The following is a 19,125-nucleotide window of genomic DNA, read 5'->3' as shown; positions in this document are numbered from 1 at the left end:
CTGAATACAAGTCTGTTATCACATGCAATTTGCAAATGTTTTCTTCTAGTCAGCAGTTTGCCTTTTCATTCTTGTAACAGTGTCTTTCAAAGAGCGGAATTAAAAAAAATTTTTTCATGAATCCTAATGATCATTTTTTCTTTTACAGTTGTGCTTTTGTTGCCTAACCCAAGTTCAAGATTTTTCCTAAATTAGTTTCCTAAATTTTCTTCTAAAAGTTTTATAGTTTTAGATTTTATATTTGGGCCTATGATTTTTAGCTAATTTTTATATATGGTATGAGATATGAATTGAAATCTATTTTTCTGCATATGGATCTCTAACTGTTCCAGCATTATTCATTGAAAAGTCTCTCCTTTCTCCATAGAATTACCTTTGTCAAAAATAAATTGATCTTCTATATGATGTCAATTTCTAAACCCTTTATTCTGTTCTATTGATCTGCATGTCTGTATTAAATCAATACACCACTATCTTGATGACCATAGCTTTCTAGTAAGTCTTGGAGTCAAGAATTGACCTTCTCTAACTTTATTATTCTTTTTCAAAGTTATTTTGTTCATTCTTCGTCCTTTGCATTTCTGTATGAATTTTAGGAGAAGCTTGACAATTTCCACCAAAAAAAACAAAAAACAAAACTCCTCCTGGGATTCTTTTTAGGTTTACATTGAATCTACAGATAGATTTGGGAAGAACTAACACGTTAACAATTTTGAGTCCTCTGATTCATGAACACAGTATACCTTTCCATTTATTTAGGTCCTATATGATTTCTTTCAGCAATGCTTTGTAATTTTAAGTGTACAAGTCTGGCACATCTTTTGACAGTTCATTCCTTAGAATTTCATGTTTTTGATGCTATTGTAAATTGTGATTTTTTAATTTCAAGTTCTGATTGTTTATTGTTAGTATATAGAAATACAAATAATTTTCAATATTTATCTTGTATTCCTTATATCTTATTGATCTTATATCCTATTGATCTTGCTAATCTCATTTATTCTGTAGCTTTTATGTGAATCTCATGAGATTTTATATACAGATAATCATGTCATATGTGAACATAAACAGTTTTACTTCTTCCTTTCCAACCTGTATGCATTTTATTTATTTTTCGTGATTTATTGCGCTGGCTAGAACCTCCAGTACAATGTTAGATAGAAGTGGTGAGAGTGGACATCCTTGCCTTGTTTCCTGAACATAGCAAGAACCCATTCAGTCTTTCATGGTTAAGTGTGATGCTAGCTATAGGTCACTTATCCCAGAGAAATGTAAACTTACTTTCACATAAAAAAACTATACAAAAATGTTTATAACAGCTTTATTAATAAGAGCCAAAAACTGGAACCAACTCAGATGTCCTTCAATGGCTGAATCATTAAGCAAGCTATCGTACACCCATACCATGGAATAGTCCTCAGCAGTACAAAGGAATGACCTATTGACAAACAGAATAATTTGTATGGATTTCAAGGGAATCATGCCAAATGAAAGAAAGCCAATCCCAAAGGTTATATACTGTATGATTCCATTCATATAATATTCTTGAAATGACAAATGATAGAGATGGAGAACAGATCAGTAGTTGCGAGAGGTTAAAGAGTGGACAGGGAGAGAGATGGCCATGGCTATGAAAAGGTAGCAGAAGGGTTCCTTGTAGTGATACTGTCTTTATCTTGACTGTAGTGATGGTCACACAATCCACACATGTGATAAAATTGCATAGAACTAAACATATACACACACAGACAAATGAGTGCATGTAAAACTGGTGAAATATGAATAATAATGGATTTTATCAATACCAACTATCTGGTTGTGATATACTACAGTTGTACAAGATGTTACCATTGGGGAAAACTGGGTGAGTCTATACAGAATCTCTTTCTTACTGTGTCTTATAACTGCATGAATATACAATTATCTCAAAATATGAACTTTTAAAAAAGAAAATGAAAAGTTGAGCCTAGAGATATCAGGCAAAGAACTGAATAAAATATCGTGTGGACTATTATGCAGCTATTTAAAAGAACAAATTAGAGCTTATTTACTTGTTAGAATTTCATAAAGCTTTGTCAAATGAGGAAAGTAGAGTTCAGAAACGTGTGGTAAGATTCTATTTTTAAGAAACAATATCCAAAAATACCCCTACATATACTTCTCATGCATGTGTGTGTGTATATATATATATATATATATATATATATATATATATGCATATATATTTGTACATAGCTGTGAGGTATGTGTGTGTGTGTGTGTGTGTGTGTGAGATTCAGCAGTGGATAAATACATGTGAAGATACATACTAGTTTGTTAACATGAATTACCTTGATGAGAGAATGGATGATACGGATGGTTTGGAGGGACTCGGGGAAGGAGTAACCAAGAAAAATAGAAAAAGAAAAAAAAATAGAGCACTAAAAATACTAATACATAAAACAATAACAGTGTATTTTAATATGCAATTATGTGTGTGTTTTGTGTTGTTATAAATTTATAGAAAATTTAAGAACTGTTATATTGTTTTTATTATTATTATTCAATAACTGTAAATTATACAGATATAATTAACATATCATTCAGTTCACCCAAAGTGTATAATTCAGTAGTTTGTAGTATATTCAGAGTTGTACAATGATCACCACAGTGATTTTTAAAACATTTTTATCACCCTAAAAAGAAACACCATATCCATCAACAGTCATTCCCCTTTTACTACCAATCCCCCATCCCTATAGCGAGGCAACCACTAATCTATTTTGTTTCTATAGATTTGCCTATTATGGATATTTCATATAAATGGAATCATAAAATATATGGTATTTTGTCACTGGCTTCTTTCACTTAGCACGTTTTCAAGGTTTATCCATATCGTAGTATCTATCAGCATTTTATTTCTTTTTATTGCCAAATAATATTCCATTTTATGGATATATTACATGGTATTTCTCCATTCATGGGTAGAGCCTTGACCATGTGCATGGTCATCCAGGGATGATAATGATGATAGCAGAGTCCTCTTTGTATCTTTCCCTAATCTTTCTGTTAAGCTGTCTGCCTCATTTAGTATCACACTCAGGTATTAGCTTTCCCTAATTGCCAGTTGGATGCTCTCTTGTTTTTGACAATTCCCTTATACACAAATTGCTCAGAGTCTGGTCCAATTGCATTTGGGCAGGAGTAGGTTTTGAGGCCAGTCTTTGAAGTTTGGTCTTACCCCAAGAGGGCATTTCTTAACTATGTCTTTCCCTTGTTCTCTAAAACTATCTGGCTACCATTTAGCTTTAGCTTGTTGTCCTAATGGCTTCTTTTAATCGCTTACCCCAAAATCTCCATTGTTTTTAATAATCACCTTGAGCTTGAACTTCCTCATACTGTATTTCAAATAAAATCAATTCCTTGAGATAGAGCTGTCTGTATTTAAGGACGCTTTGGCAAAATCTTTGAGCCACTGCTCTGGGCACTGGGCAGGGACGGTAGCCGCTGGTCTTCTCATCTCAGCCTGCCTTTCTAGACATACAACCTCAGCCCTACAAGCAAGCTGGAATGAGGGCGATCAGGGCCTCACTATTCTTGGCCTCCCACAAGTAGGATAGAGTCTCCACTTTGTGAATAGAGGCTGCATGACCTCTCAGCTGTGTTCACCAGGAATTTAACTTCTATAACTTGGAGTTGGAGGGTATTAGAAATGCTGCTGGCCTGCCCCTTTAGATAAGATGCCATATCCCTTGGATGGGCTCTGAGGCGAGAGGAGCCCATCGTCTTGGGCACACCCACCCAGAGTGGAGCTTCTTTCAAGCTGAGCTAGGGAAGGAAGGGTGGGAGGGAACAGGTCATGGCTCAAGTGCCATAGACGCTCTCTGTTCTTACCAACTTTTAGTAGATTTTCTTGAATAAATCTTTCTTCATCCTCTGTATGTTCTTAGGACAATTTCCAGAGACTTTAAATGGTGGTTTTGTTTTGGTTTTTTATACAATTTTTTCCAGTAATGTTTGTTTGGCTGGGGAGAAGGTCCATGGAGCTAGCTCCTCACCTTGCCATTCTGGAAGTGGAACCCCCAGAATTATTTTTTAAAAGACTATGCAAAAGAAATTCCTGGTTTCATCACATACACTGAACTTCGGTTTCCTTATCTGTAAGTGGGGCTAATAATCCACACCACACTGCCTGGAACACAGTAGCCCTGAGCAGCAACTGTTAGCTCTTCTTTCCCTCCTCTTAGCTTCCTTTTGGAACCTAAAGAAGTTCTAGTTGAATAAAGAGACCTGCCCAATAATGTGATGTCATGCTTAAGAATTTTAAGACTCCAAGAAAGTATTGCAAGTAAAGTAAGAAATGTATGTAAACACTATTTAAAAAGTGATCTTCAGACCCAAACAAGGGTTCTTTCAGTGGTTTGGCTCATGAGAAAATACTTTAACAAAACCAGAAACAGCATGATTCAAGGTCTCATTCTTCTTCCTTCCTCTCCCTCACCACCTCCTCCTACCCCAGTTTCTCCCAATTCACTTCCCCACTGCATTAAAACCTTTCACCAACATATGAGAATTACTGAGTTGAAACTGAATGAATAGTTAAAAGGATAAAATTCAGTCAGTCTATATAAAGATTTGTAAAGTGATTAGTAACCAGTATTCTCTCTGAGCTGTTTCTGTACAGCAGCCTGAAACTTGAAATAAGGTCTCTCTCTCTCTCTCTCATACTCTCATTCTCACTCTCACTCTCTCTCTCCTTCTCTCTCTCTTTCTTTTAAGAAATGAAAATCTCATGAAAGCCATTTCCAATGTCATGTGTTCATTCATTTAACAAAGGCAATTTAATGCCTAGAATGTGTGTAGCACTCTTCTAGGTACTTGGTCCCTGGTTTGCATCTTAGGAGATGAGATGAGATTTGAGGAGCTGGCCAATCAGCATATGCTTTACCAAACCAAAAAATTATTGTCATGTTTGCTCGATCTTTGTGTAGCTTATCCACCTACTCATAGCTTAAAATGATCAGGAGGAACAATGTGGATGTGACCCTAGGAGAGGCTGTAATTGGCGCCTACCTTTAACTCCACCGTGTACCAGCTTTAGAGCTGGCCAAGGACAAATAGTGTCTTGCTATCAACTTCTCATATAGGTAATATTGAGCAACCTGAATTCCTTAAAACAGATTCCTAAACTGCTACAAACTTTTTGACCTTCTTAAGAGATCTAGAACCCAATCGTTTCTATTTAAAAACCTAGATATCTTCTTTAAATAAAAAATTCAGAGACTTGGGATAGACTTTAAAAAATTTAAATCTGAAACTAGGAAGATTTTATATAGTTTGGATTGTGAAATGAAAATTACATTATTTGATTTAGCAGGTACATAAAGAATCCTTACTACTTTTAATATTAGCAAGACATATTCCTACATTTAAAAATACATCTTGTACACAAATAACTATAATGTTAGACAAAAAATATTTGTTATAATAGATGGTCTGTAAATGCCACTTAAAACATTCCTGTTAGGGGAACTAGAAAGGGTTTCATAAAGGAAATATCATCTGATCCAAAGCCAAAGAAGAGGCATAAATGTGGGGACATAATAAAAGAAACCCAAGTATGTTACAGGCTGCCATTAAAGATGAGCCAGTAATCCCACGTGCTTGGAGCACTGGGGGAACGGAAATAAAATTAGAGGATTTGTAGAAATCATGAAGACCCCAAAATGTCATCAAAGGAGTTGGGAGTTTATTTTGAAGCCAATTGAAGCCATGCCAGAGTTTTTAAATAAGGAGTGATAATCAAAACTGTCTTAAAGAGATTATTGCGACATCCACGTATAAACTAGATTTTAAAAAATCAGAGGTAAGAAGACGAACACAGAGGCCATAGTTGTATTACACTAGGTGGACCTGAACTAAGAGAGCAAAATCACACTAGATGTCAGTTCCATAAATATGAAAGAGGAATTCGAATCAAGGAAATGGATGCAAGAGATACTACGATGAGGGATGAGTGGAACTTGGGAACTGATGTCAGCGGTGAGAGGGGGAGTGCAAGATGTTTTGCAGTTTAACGTCTGTGTGCTAGGGAGGTTGACAATGTTCTTCAAAAGAGAAAGGAAACAAAGAAAGATAAGATTTTGGGAAAGAAGGAAAGTCATGTTTCATTTATTCAATAAATATTTGCTGAGCACTTACTATGTGCCAGGACTGTTCTGGGGGGATGAGAGTTATCTTTAATTTTTAAAACACTTTATGTGTTAAAGGCAGTGTTCCCAGTCTGTGTGACTCCAAAGGCAGAGCTGGATTGAGTAAGTAGGAGTCAGCCAGGAAGTAAAATACCTTTCTAATAAATGGAGGCTTCTTGATAAGTAGTAAGAGCTCTGTTACAGGCAGTATTCAAGCCTAAATTGGATGATATTCTTCCAGGAACACTGTGACAAGGGATTCCTGCATTAAGAGAGAGGGTAGACTAACCTCTCTGCAAGTTCTCTCTCAGTCTTAAGTAAGCGTCTGTTCGTTCCATGATCTATTCCTATGGGTTCTATTGTTAATCTCTGGTTTCTCTCAATTATTAAATAAATTAGTCTGTCTGCCATTCAGTAAAACTCACACATTTACATCTATTATTCTTAAATTATTTTTGGTTAGGGCTCTTCTTCTTTATTAAAAAATTCTACCCAGTAATGTTACCTCTGTAGCTAATTTAGAATGTCAACCCTGGTAGACTGGGTTATAAATATCAGAGAGGAAAAGGATTTCTTGTGCCTAATAATATTTTTGTTTGGAAGAAGCCTCGCAAACGAGAAATGAATTATCTTGACTTTAAGATTGCGATGCAGTTTCTGTATTTTGCAGCAATTCAAGAAGAAAAAAAAATACCTCAGAGTGGTTCATTTTGATACAGCAAGGTAAAGAAAGAGAATAATTGTTCTCCAAACACTGTAAAGCTTTAGATCAGAAACATTTATCTGTGCTGCATTTAGAAAAAAAGAAAGGGAAGGGAAGGAAAGAAGAGCAAAAAGGGAACCTGTCAGGAGCTCCCCTATAAGCTATAGTTAAAGCTTTGCATTTCCTAGTGTTTCTTTTGAAACGTAAAATTCCACAACAAATAGCTCTGTAACGTGTAACCCGTATGAAGATTCAATTCAGATTTAAGCACTTTGGTTTGCTTTTGAATCTTGCTATTTTCTGCATTTGTTTTGACTGCTCTCATCATTCAAGATTGACGGTTGGATGGGTGTGTAGGAGGAAGCAGCAGCAGCAGGCTTACAGCTTGCAGACAAAAAAAATCTGCCTTATCTGATGGCTATTATTGAAAATGCGAGGTGTAGCCTGGGCTGGGTAATGAAGGGGAGCGAGCGAGGGGGAGCAAGGAGCATGGAGCTGCATACTGATGAGTGTAGGAGTACTTGATAAAAAAGGAGCATGGAGCTGCATACTGATGAGTGTAGGAGTACTTGATAAAAAGAATTCTGGCTGCTGGCCGTGCACTGCTCATTGTGGAGTACTCCAACAATCACACAGAACGCAGACCAGCCCAAGCCGACAGCTTGATATGCCTTCTTCTGCTGCCTGGTTTTGGGGGCTGTGTGACGTACTGGTCGGTAGTAAAGATTAATATGTAAGAAATGTGGAGCTAGGATCAAGTCATACTCCACAGCCTGCCTGGCAAACTATGTTTTACTTCTGACTTTGCTCTCTCGCTGAGAACATTAATCTGTCAAGCTGGCGGGCTCCTTTGATAGCAACTTTCCCAGGAGCATGATGTGGCAATGCCACCTCTCAGCCCAGGACTACCGCTATTACCCCGTGGACGGCTACTCCCTGCTTAAACGCTTCCCTCTTCATCCTCTTACAGGACCCAGATGCCCTGTCCAAACAGTGGGACAATGGTTGGAAAGCATTGGGCTACCTCAGTACGAGAACCACCTGATGGCTAATGGATTTGACAATGTGCAGTTTATGGTAAGATGCTCTCTGTGGCCACGGAGCTGCCTTTTGTCTGTCTTTGCTTCTTATGTGTCTTACACGGCTCAGAGGCAGCCTGATTTGCACCAAAACCGGTCAATTTTATATACGTAGCCGCATTAGAAAATCGGATGCCCTTAGGACTGAACTTACTGTGTAACATATAGGCACTTGCTGAGAAATGAGATCTATGTGCATCCGTATACATGTGTATTATATGAATGAACCGGTGAGAGTACTATTTATAGGCAGTGAAAGAAGATTAACATTTATATTCTCCCTGTAATTCTTTGTGTGATTTTTATAGGTTTGTAATCTCAGAATACCCAGTTAGATTATAGAACTCTTCAGTTAATTCTAGATTCCTAACACACATTATTTCATTTGCGCATCAGCGTTTAGTAATTAATTAGACAATTTGTTATGTTTATGATGTGCAGGTCATTTTTTTTCCTGGTAATTGTTCAATAAGCAGTTTAAATTGTGTGGATGACCTTTAGTTCGTTAGCAAACTGATTCAAATGTTCTATTATAGACAGCTTTCACTTACTTCACATGCTGATTGAAGAGCAATAAGGTATTGTTTATTACTTTATGTAGAAAACAAACACTTCCATCAATTAACTGTCAATATGTAGAAAGAGAGGCTGATGGACTAAGTACATTCATGTACTTCTGAATACTGGTCTGCCTGCAATCTAAACCTGATATGTGCAAACTTCCCACTGCGACGAATATAGGTGAGAAAGGAGGATGGGGAAACGTGCAGATCCATAATACAGCTTTCTGATCATTCACATACCTCCCCCAGTGCTCATCAGTTTCCCTTGTTAAGCTACGTCACAGTCCTTATTAGCTTTCTTTGCTTTTAAGGTCCCGTCACACATATTACTGATCCCTAAATTTAGACAGAGCTACATAACATAGGCATGTAGCACAAAATGGCTTGCAGAAACAATCAATAGCTATGTCTAAATAAAATGCTGGGGCTGACACCTGAAGCCTATTAGTAACAAAATTGATAACACAGTACTGAGAGCTAGGCATGTCTTTTTATTTCCATTAGAGATTATTTTCTCCAAGCTTGACTTGACTATTGTAGATTTGAAAATTATTCAGACTGTTAAAGTTCTGCTGCTTCTCCAAAAATGTGTGCCCCATGAGCTTTTCCTTTTAAAGCTGCATAAATGTAGTAAGACATATGAGCTCTATGTAATTGTATCCATAGAACTCTTTATGAAGCTGTTTTTATAATGAGACCTGCAGCTACTGTTATTTTTCTCATGTTTAAGAATACTGTCACAGATTAGACAGATATTGTGGGTATTAAAATAGGGGAAAAGTGAAATTGCTTCAATTGCTATAAGAGTCTTAGGACAGACTGAGCAGAATTAGGACAGACTTAGGACACTAAACAGGTGACACTAAGAATTAGAGGAACCATCGAGTAGAATGAAAGTCTTCTCATTGTCGTTATATTTACTGCGCATTTGGATAAGTCTTTATTCTTTCTCCTTATCTCTACTTGAAATAAGACTCTCTCATTCCCACTTCTCAAACCTGTGTCCAAATTTATTCTGGTCCCATGAGAAGTTAGGTAGGTCTTTGGATTCTCTGGATTGTCTGCTTGGAAAATTTTAATTCAGCATAACTTTCCTCTGAATGTTAAACACTTTTGAGTAAATATAATCCCTTTTTGAAAGCCCAATGCAAAGGTTAACCAAACATGTTTCCAATAAGCATTTGGAGATCGGAAAAAACATTCATGAATGAAATATGTATAAGCACTCCAAAATGTATCCAGGAGGCAAAAAATCCTGGACGTATGTGACAAAACCAAGGTCTGATCTTCTCCATAGATTATTGTCTTTATTTTTAAAATTCCAATTATTGTATATAATTTTTCAGAAATTAAGAAAACATGGTTAATTCAGAATAATCAAATACTTTCTACATGAAACAGAATTAACTTTAAAAATTTGAGTTATCATTCAGAGGAGTTAATTATGAAAATGAAGCAAATCATAAAAGTGTTACCAATCATCGCTTTACGTGCTGCTGTACACCACTTATTTGCTGCTTGTATCATAAAAAAATCAATTTCTATTCTATAAAAATTATTTATTGATCTCCATAATCTAATTTATTTAATTATGAACTTAGTTAAAGTACACTAATATGATCAGCCAACTTTAAGAAATAGATTTCATTAATGGTGAAAAAAATCTGTTGGACTTGCTTAATCTGCACTCAGTATCATATTCTAGCTTTTGTTTTTCTTGAAGCACATTCTGACCTGCATTTATTCATCCTGTTGCCTAAGCAACAAGCACCACACTCCTATTAACTATGATGTAGTGCAGGTCTTATTCGCTTTTTAGAACAAGACAGTAGAGACATCAAAAGGATATAATTAATGTTGGTTGAAATATCATAGTACATCCATGCATTGATATATTTTATTTAGGAAATATTCTCAAGAGTTAATTTTTCATTTAATCAATATTCCATTCATGAATATGAGTTTCAAAGGGTTCACATAAGTAACTTTCAAAGTATTTACTGAAAGCTTTACAAATTTTTTTTGTTTACTCTGTTCTATGTACTCTTACACATAAACACAATATATGGATGATTTATCCACATGGCTATGATTAACTTTAATAAAGATTTCTTACATCAATTTCTAGGCATGGTTAGAAAAGAAAGACCCCCATTTATTTTAAAATATTTATCAATCATTGCTTCTCCTTTGGGCTCTTAACACTTATTCTTGATTTTATTGATGTGTCAATTTTTAAAAAATATCTGAAAGTCAGAATTCCAAACTTTTTCTTTATGTAACTGGTCGTGGTTTGCAGAATAGTTTTGTACACAGTATTGACATTTTTGTAGCCTTAAAAATGTAAAATAAATGGAAATTGGTACAAAGGACAGCTACAAAAGTACATCTGGTCACCTAAGACTTTGGGAAAGTCAGATCTATGTTGCAATCAAAAGTCTGAAACTTCAACACAGAAACCCTTTGTCTAAAGACTTATCCAGGCCCCACTCTACCTGTTCATTCCCTCTGATGTCATATATCATCAGCTCCCGTCTAGTTAGGCATGTCTACCTTCTACTCACTAGCCTCTGGGAATGCCACCATGGTCCTCTGACATCCCACCTGTTTTCCCCAACTTTGCCACATATAGAATGTGTCTGTTTCAACATTACCTTTTTTCTTTTCACTAAGGAGTTTAAGTATGAAGTGATTATTGTACAAAATGCCCATGATGATTTGCTTTCTTATTATATATGTTTCGATCATCATGTCTTTTCCTAGTCTGATGACTGCTTCCTAAAATTTGTCTCAAACTATTAATATCGATTCTTGTCTTGATCTGCTCATTTGTACTCTCCCTCAACCCTCACAGCTATTTCCTTTCCTTCCCCTCTGTCTTTTATCCTCTAAGATCTAACTCCGTTTCTACCCAGTTTGTATAGCTTTTCTTAAGGACTCCAGTCCTTAGCAGCCTCTCTTTTCTCTGATCTCATATAGTGGTTGTATTTGGCATGAAAAATAACATTTGGCATGCCATGATTCACTCTCTAGAATTAGGAGTTAAGTTTTCACTTGTATATATCTTGTCTCCCCAACTAGACTGGAAGCACTTCAAGTCCAAGTTCTGTGTATTCAATTTCCTTGCCTTTCTCACACTCCTAGCATAATGTTATGTACGTAGAAATCTCCCCATAAAAACTGGATACACAGCAGATTATTGTAGATGAACCTCTGGCCTCATTTTTAAACTGGAAGCCTTGTTTTGCCAGTGGGAACATAGAGCATTAGTACCCTTCTTTCATTCATGCAACAAACACTCCTTAAACATTTTCAATATGCTAAGGACAGTGTTAATTACTAGGGATATAACAGTAAACAATATATCGTCTTTGACCTCAAGCAGGTTACAGTATTGCTCTCAGACATATCATATTATTTACATACACAATGCATACACATTCCTTCATATGCTCACACACACACGTGTATACACACACTACATCATGGGAATCTTGCCCCTCATCCTACTGTATAATCACCATCCTTCAGCATATTACTTACCAGCAATTGTTTTTTCAGAAGCAAATTACAGTAGGCAATGGAAGAGGTAAAATCTATCATAGCACGGAGTAATGGAAAATAAAGATACCAATAACATCAAAACACTGGCAGTGTTATGGTAGATTTGTAGTCCAAAGACTGTATTAAGAAGTGTATATTACTTGGAAAACTGACCCATAGCCTCACCATGTTCTAGCTAACAGTCATATTTGTAAACTCTAATCAAAAGGGGGGAAGAATGAAATTATACCAACTTATTTTTTTTAGCATCTCCTGCGTTTTCTAGCAATTGCCGTCTAGGTTGACTTGGGGTGCTTTAACCACTGTTAAAATGTTCAAAATGTGCACAGAGTAAGATATAAAAATAATACCTGGAGCCCTACGTGAATTAGCATTTTTGTACACTTGGGTAGGTAGTATTCATAAAGAACTTAGTGAAGGTCAAAGTGAGTACTGCCTATTAGACATTGAAGTGGAGTCACAGAGCTCTAGGAAGTCATCCATTTGAACCAAAGATTTGAACAAGATTGATCTTTTAGTATTTAATTGAAACTTTTTTCATTTTTGTGGTACATTTTACATGCTAATAGACTTACTTTTTTTCTCCTATTATAAATAACTTTTCTGTAATAAGAGCCCCATTTGCAGTTGACCTGATAAAAATGACCTTTTGAGTATCTTAGCAGCATATCATGATCCAAGTAGGAAGTTAAACTTGTGAAGCAGAAAAATAAATTGTCCCTAAAGGGTAAGACTAATAACCCCCATGATGTTTTCCTGTTTCAAATATTGTTTAAGAAAATGTTATAAAATTACTGAGATTTAGAGGCATAAGAGAAATATACCTGTCACACTCCTTACGCCTTCCTTCTGAAACAGGCTAGGCTCTGAGTTGAGTAGGTGGCTTTATATTGAAAGTGCAGCTATAATTTTCTAAACTCATTTAGGCCAGTAGTTACACACCCACTTTTGAAAAAAAAATTTTTTTTTTTCAACAACTGGCATTTAAAATCTGTTGGTAACCAACAGTCAAAGCCAGGAGGGAGTCATTCTTTATCTAGACAACAGCTTAATTACAAATGTAACAGGCAACAGCCTCACAGTGGCGTGAGAGACAACTGAAGTAAGACTTCTCGCGCCCACTGTCTCACTTCTGTATGATTCAGTTTACTCACCTGTAAAATCAATGTAATGAGAGGTCCAGGAGAGATGTTCTTTGGACTTGTTATTTAATATTTTGAGCTCTTTAAAAATGCAGGGTACGATACTGGTGCTGGCAGAGCTATTAATTGTTCTTGTAGCTCTCATTAGCCCTGGAAGATTGCTTGTGCGGCAGAAAACTCAGAAATGAGGGCATGTGCAGGCATGGCCATCTGAGAAGGATGAATGGCCTTCAGAAAAAACAGTAGCCACAATTCTAATCTGGTGACACGAAGGACAAAAGAGCCTTTTCTTCCACCTGCAAGTTACTCTGATTACATATTTAAGCATTAAATTATGCTGCCCCATTTTCTAATAATTCAGTACTATAGCTACCATCCCTAACTAATGCTCACATGAAATGGCCTTTAATTTAGTCATGTACCATATTTGCATAATTTGATATCCAGTATTGAATCAAATGACCAGATCTCTGGGATGAGGAATTTACTTCGTGAATTTAAAAACTTGCTAAAACTGCTGAATTACAGACTAATTTTAAGAAATCCAGCCACAATCATTTTTCATTGCTTGAGAAATGGACAGATTTCTCAAACAGTGGCAATGACCTCTGTTGTCTCATTTCCAGTCACGTCCTTTACTTCTGTAACCCAGCCTGCGTCCCAGCCCTTCCACTCAGTTTGTTCTCTTTTAAGTCAGCTGTAACCTGTTTCTTGATAAATTACCACCCCCACCCCTTTCTCTTCTCACTTCATTTCTCTTTGGCCTCTTTCAATGTCTGATTCTCACTGTCTGCTCCCTATTGGTATTTATTCCCTCACTAAAGTTTGTTTGGGTTCTGTGACATTACACTGACCTTTCCAGTCACTCCTGTTCCCCTTCCTCCTCCTGCCTCTAAAGGTGGGTGGTGCTCAACTTGTCCATCCATCGGGGAGATCATTGGTTCTCATAGATCTGTAGCTGCCCCTACTCTTCACCTCTTTCTACCTGGCATCCAATACCGTCTAGCTACTCAGTAAACATTTCCATATACATGTATGTGTACCACACATTTAGCACAGACCTTGCATAGAATAAATGTCCAACAAGTGTTAAATGTTACTGCAGAGTGATCACTCCAAGGTGATCTTTCTAAATCACACATTTGCTCTAGCACTACTCTGCTTAAAATCTTTCAATGACTCTCAGTTCCCTAAGGGACATTATATTTACACAATTCTTAATATGGCTTTCATACTCAGGAAATGACCTTTCTGACCTTCCTGACCCAACTTATTTTCCAGCCTCATCTGTTATCATTTCCTCTCTTTACTGTTGTCTAGAACTGCTTTTTTCTTTCATTGCCTGGCCTTTGCACATGCTGTTGTCTCTGCTGAGAATGATCTTCCTTCCCCTCTTAATTCCTTTTACCCTTTAGTTCTTAGCCTAGTTGTCACTTCTTTTAACTGTCACTTCTTCCCTGACCTTCCAGGTATGGGTTAGGAGCCCTTCTTCCCCACCTTGCTGCACCATATCACCAGTTTACTTGTCCAGCTACCCCACCACCTCTGCCCCACACAAACACTAGAACAGGACTCAGCAAACTTGTTTCTATAAAGGGCCGGATAGTAAATATTTTAGGTTTTGAAAGACATATGGTCTCTGTTTCAACTATTCAACACTTCTATTGTATCATGAAAGTGACCATAGACAATACACAAATAAATGGGTGTATTCAAATATAACTTTATTTACAAAAAAACAGGAAGATCTAGTCAATAGGCCATCATTTGCTGCTACCTTGCACTTGACTTAGAAATATGATTTGAGAGTTAGAAATATGCTTTGATCCTCTATATCTCCAGGTACAACCCCTGGCTTACACATGTAGACACAGTAAATGTTTAATGAAAGGAGGAAGGATGAAGGAAAGGAAGAAAGGAGAAAGTGAGGAAGGAATCAGGCAGGCGGCTCCAGCAAGGTCCCTGAAAGCCTGTTTGGTTTACAGAGAACCCAGCCAATAGCTGAGGAAATTCAGAGCAAGATCCAGCCTTCAGGAGTCTGACAAGAGCAAAGAGGGTGTTTTTGCTCTTATCAGTCAGACTGGAGTATATTTTCAGCAAGGGAACAGTACAGGCATAGGAACTAGAAGAACACAGCTGCAGAGGAAGCCTGTTATTCCCTCTGTTTGGAATTCCTTTCTCTTCCTTCTTCACCTCACTGTGCAGCATTGTTCGTGATTGAGCTTAAGCGCCACTTCCTCCAGGAAGTATTCCCTAATGCCATTCTGTCATCTGGCTTACATGACTGCCCCTTCTCTGTGCACTCCTGGCATCCTTTTCTTAGCCTAAGGTAGGCCTTATTATATTTCATTGCAATTATGTTATCTGTTCAGATGTCTGCCTTCCACCCTAGAAAGTGAGATCCTTAGAGACAGAGAGTGGGTCTTATTTATCTTTGTATTCCTAAAGCCTGGTGTAAAGTAGCTTCTCAATAAATATTGATCAGATGGCATTGTTAAGTCTTATTTAGTTTCATATAAATTATCCCATGTAATTCTCACCATATCCCTATCAGTAAGTATTAGTACCCCCATACTAATAACGAAGATAATGAGACTCAAAAAGTTTTTAAAATTCCCCAGCAGCACCTAGATTTTAAAACTAAACTGCTTTGACTTAGAAGTTCCCACTCAATTCACTAAAACCACACTGTTGCACCATTCCTCCCTTCGTTCACTCAGCAAATGTCTATAGAGCCCCTGTTAGATTGCAGACACTGAACAGGATACGGGCCCTGCCCTCCAAGCCCTCCTGGTTTGTCGTACTTCTGGTCCTCTGAGGGACCTCTTTATCTTACTTCTCCTTACCTTTCTACCTCCTCCGCACGACTTCTCAAGAGGATCTCTGTTTTTCCAAGACCAGGACTCTCACTGCCAAATACATACCTTCATGTTTTGTGTGATTTCCCTTCTACCTAACATAGCCTATCTCCTCCTGATTCCCTGTTCAAGAAAGACTCATTCCCTGTTTCTTGATAAATTACCTCGCTCTGTGGAGACTTCCTCTACTGATCTGGACCCTGCCCAGCCCTTCAGCTTCACCTTTCACCTCTTTTAAACTCTGGGTGTGTTGAATTATTATAGTCTTACAATTGTGCCTCACTTGCTCACAAATCCATGTCTTTGCACACACTGTTCTCTGCCCAGAACAATACCTTCTTGTGCTCATTTTTAGCCTGGGTAACTCTTATTTCAAAATGTGTCTCAGGGTTTCCTTCCTTAAAGGGGACCCTTTAAGACAAATGATTTGGTATTGCTCAAGTATTCTTCAGTGGCCTCTCATGGCACCCTGCTTATCATCCAGGGCTGAATTATCTGCTTCTTTACCTAACTTCTTCCCCTGAGAGAAAAAACAGTGTCTGGTTCAGTGTTACTTTCCCAGTCACTGGCACATAATTGGTCCTTATATGAATTTGCTGGGGCTGCCATAATACAGCACCACAAACTGGATAGCATAAACTACAGGAATATACTGTCTCACAGTTCCTGAGGCTGGAAGTCTGAGATGTCAGCACATGTCAGCAGGGTTGGGTTGAGAGCTCTGAGGGGAGCATCTGTTCTGTGCCTCTCTCCTTGGCTTGGAGATGGCTGTCTTCTCCCCATATTTTCATGTTGTCTTCCCTCTGTGTGTGTCCGTGTCCAAATTTCCTCTTCTTATAAGGACACCAGTCATACTGCATTCGGGTCCACCCTAATGACCTAATTTTAACTAGACTATCTCTGCAAAAACCCTGTCTTCAAATAAAGTCACATTCTGATGTACTGGGAGGTTAAGACTTCAATGTATGAATTTGAGGGAAGGACACAATCTAACCCATAGCAGTCCTCAATAAGAATGTGTGCATATGCATCCTCCGTTTATTATCCCTCACATTGCCAGGCACAGCCCATAATGGTTATTCAGTAGATATTTGCTTAATTGAATCAAAGTCAATCTACTTGAGGTTTACATGAAATTTAAAATGTGTAAAGGATCTGATATTACTCTTTCATCAATGATAAATGCAATCTTCCTGATAGCTTATAGTTTTGCATGCCTGGATAATCATATACATGGTCACACTTCTAGTTAATAGGAGAACTAGCAAGGCCAGAACCAAGATATTCCTACCTCTCTAGCCATGCACTCTTTCCATTTTACTTTGCAGCCTCTGTTGACCCCTAAATAAATCACATCTACAAGAAATATTCATTTGTTTGCCATCCTTATAGTTGATATCTATCTGACAGAGACACCCCAAAGGAACAGATGATTAAATAAGTAGTATTTTATAGGAAGGAAAGAAAATTTAACCAATTTAATATTACAGCTACTATTTATCAAGAACTTGTTATATACTTTTTCCATATATTGTATTTCCCTCTCCCACAAATGTTATAAAGTATATAGTGTTATTCCAGTTTTACAAATGACAAAAGTTAGTTATTGAGAGATTAAATATCTGGCCCAAAGCACTCACGATTCAAACCCAGGTCAATTTGAGTCCAAAGGGAAAACATTTTCAATAAGAGTTGCTCGGGCAACATATGTGGGCGAACTCAGAAAATATGGGTTCTGGAGAAACAAAAGTAGCATAAGCACTTTTTGTTCTTGGGGGGGGAAATGATGATTCAGAGGAGAACCAAGAAGAGAGGTAAGAGAGAAGAAAAACCTTGCCTCACGCAAAGAGTAGGCAGTCTAGACTAAGGAAACTTACCGCTACACACAGGGTCATAAAAATAAAGGTATACCTGCAGGTCAAGTCTGTCCTCAGACCATGAGACCTTCTGAGTGGCAGTCATTCCATGCATGCAAGAGACACTGCATTAAACAGGAGCAATGTTCATGGAAGATATGTTTTGCCCTTGAGTATAATCTTTCTAAGGTGTAATGAGTATGATTATAAATGGCTACAAATTCTTATCCACAAGAAGACTCAAGCTGGAGAGACATAGTAACAACATCTTACAGGTCATTGCTCACATGTCCCCGACTTCCTAATCCGATCTGTGTGTACCATACACATCATAGATGTTGGGAACTATTCTTGCATTTAAGAGCATATGATCTAAAAGAGTATTGAGAAGCAAGAGCCCCATGACTCTACTTATAAATTATAGAAGCATATTAGGAGGAGAGAAAAATGCAATGAATTATTAACATAGGCTTCTGAATATCAGGTCATTGATTTCTGCCCTTGAGTCCACAGAATTAAATTTCAGATGGTTAAACTTTTACCTTCTGTCAGACTGAGAAAAAATGATTAAGATTCATATCCAAAGCATTGTGGAACATCTTGGGTTTATAAGCCAATGTCTGTTTAGATGGCTGGCAGAGTTGTCCTTCCAGAGTTTTGAAGGAGATCTTAGACTTAGGAGGCCTAGAATCTAAAATATCTCAAGTTTTTCTTTGACAGGAGTTATACTGCTCATTTTTTTAATCAGAAAGAGGCATCCGCATGAAGAAGGAGCTGAGCATTTGGTATTCATCAGGCCTACATAGCTATATAACCCATCCAGTTGTCAGCTCAGAAAAGGTGAACAGAAACATGCAGGTTGGCCAACACCCACTTCATAAATCCCTCACAAGGAAGCACACAAAAGGCCATTCATACCAGTTCAATCATTTAAAAACTGCTGAATGAATAACAGTGAGGTTCTTTTGGTGGGAAATGAGATGAAGGGAATGTTATATAGTTTAAAAAATGTAATGCACTTACTTCCTGGTAAGTAGTTATGATATAGCAGAAATGAAAATACCATATTAAATTCTCATCATACTTCATAGTCTTTAAAACTCTTACATATATATTATCTCAATTAATGGGAGAGACAAAATAAATTCTACTTTCAGTTCTAGCATAAATGGTGTGACATTGGGTAAACC

At 37.3% G+C, this 19,125-nt stretch overlaps 1 protein-coding gene across 22 annotated transcripts in view; it reads left to right on the top strand.

Annotated features, from left to right (window-relative positions):
• Positions 1–19,125, top strand: part of ANKS1B (ankyrin repeat and sterile alpha motif domain containing 1B) — a 1,179,755-nt gene that overhangs the window by 742,775 nt on the left and 417,855 nt on the right. For 9 of the 22 annotated variants that reach the window (XM_027107292.1, XM_027107291.1, XM_027107289.1 and 6 more), the window contains exon 1: positions 7,441–7,950. In XM_027107292.1, coding sequence (XP_026963093.1) covers positions 7,747–7,950 — 204 coding nt within the window. In that variant the 5' untranslated portion in view covers positions 7,441–7,746. Of the gene's footprint in view, positions 1–7,101; positions 7,223–7,324; positions 7,385–7,440; positions 7,951–19,125 lie in introns of those variants that run through there. The other 13 variants (XM_027107272.1, XM_027107271.1, XM_027107270.1 and 10 more) reach the window with 5 other exon arrangements.

This window comes from Aethalodelphis obliquidens, unplaced genomic scaffold (assembly GCF_003676395.1).
Source record: "Aethalodelphis obliquidens isolate GAN/ISIS:26980383/991018 unplaced genomic scaffold, ASM367639v1 scaffold8, whole genome shotgun sequence".
Classification (NCBI taxonomy): Eukaryota; Metazoa; Chordata; class Mammalia; order Artiodactyla; family Delphinidae; genus Aethalodelphis; species Aethalodelphis obliquidens.
The sequence above is the reverse complement of the archived record's forward strand: the minus strand, read 5'-3'. Positions and strand labels throughout refer to the sequence as shown.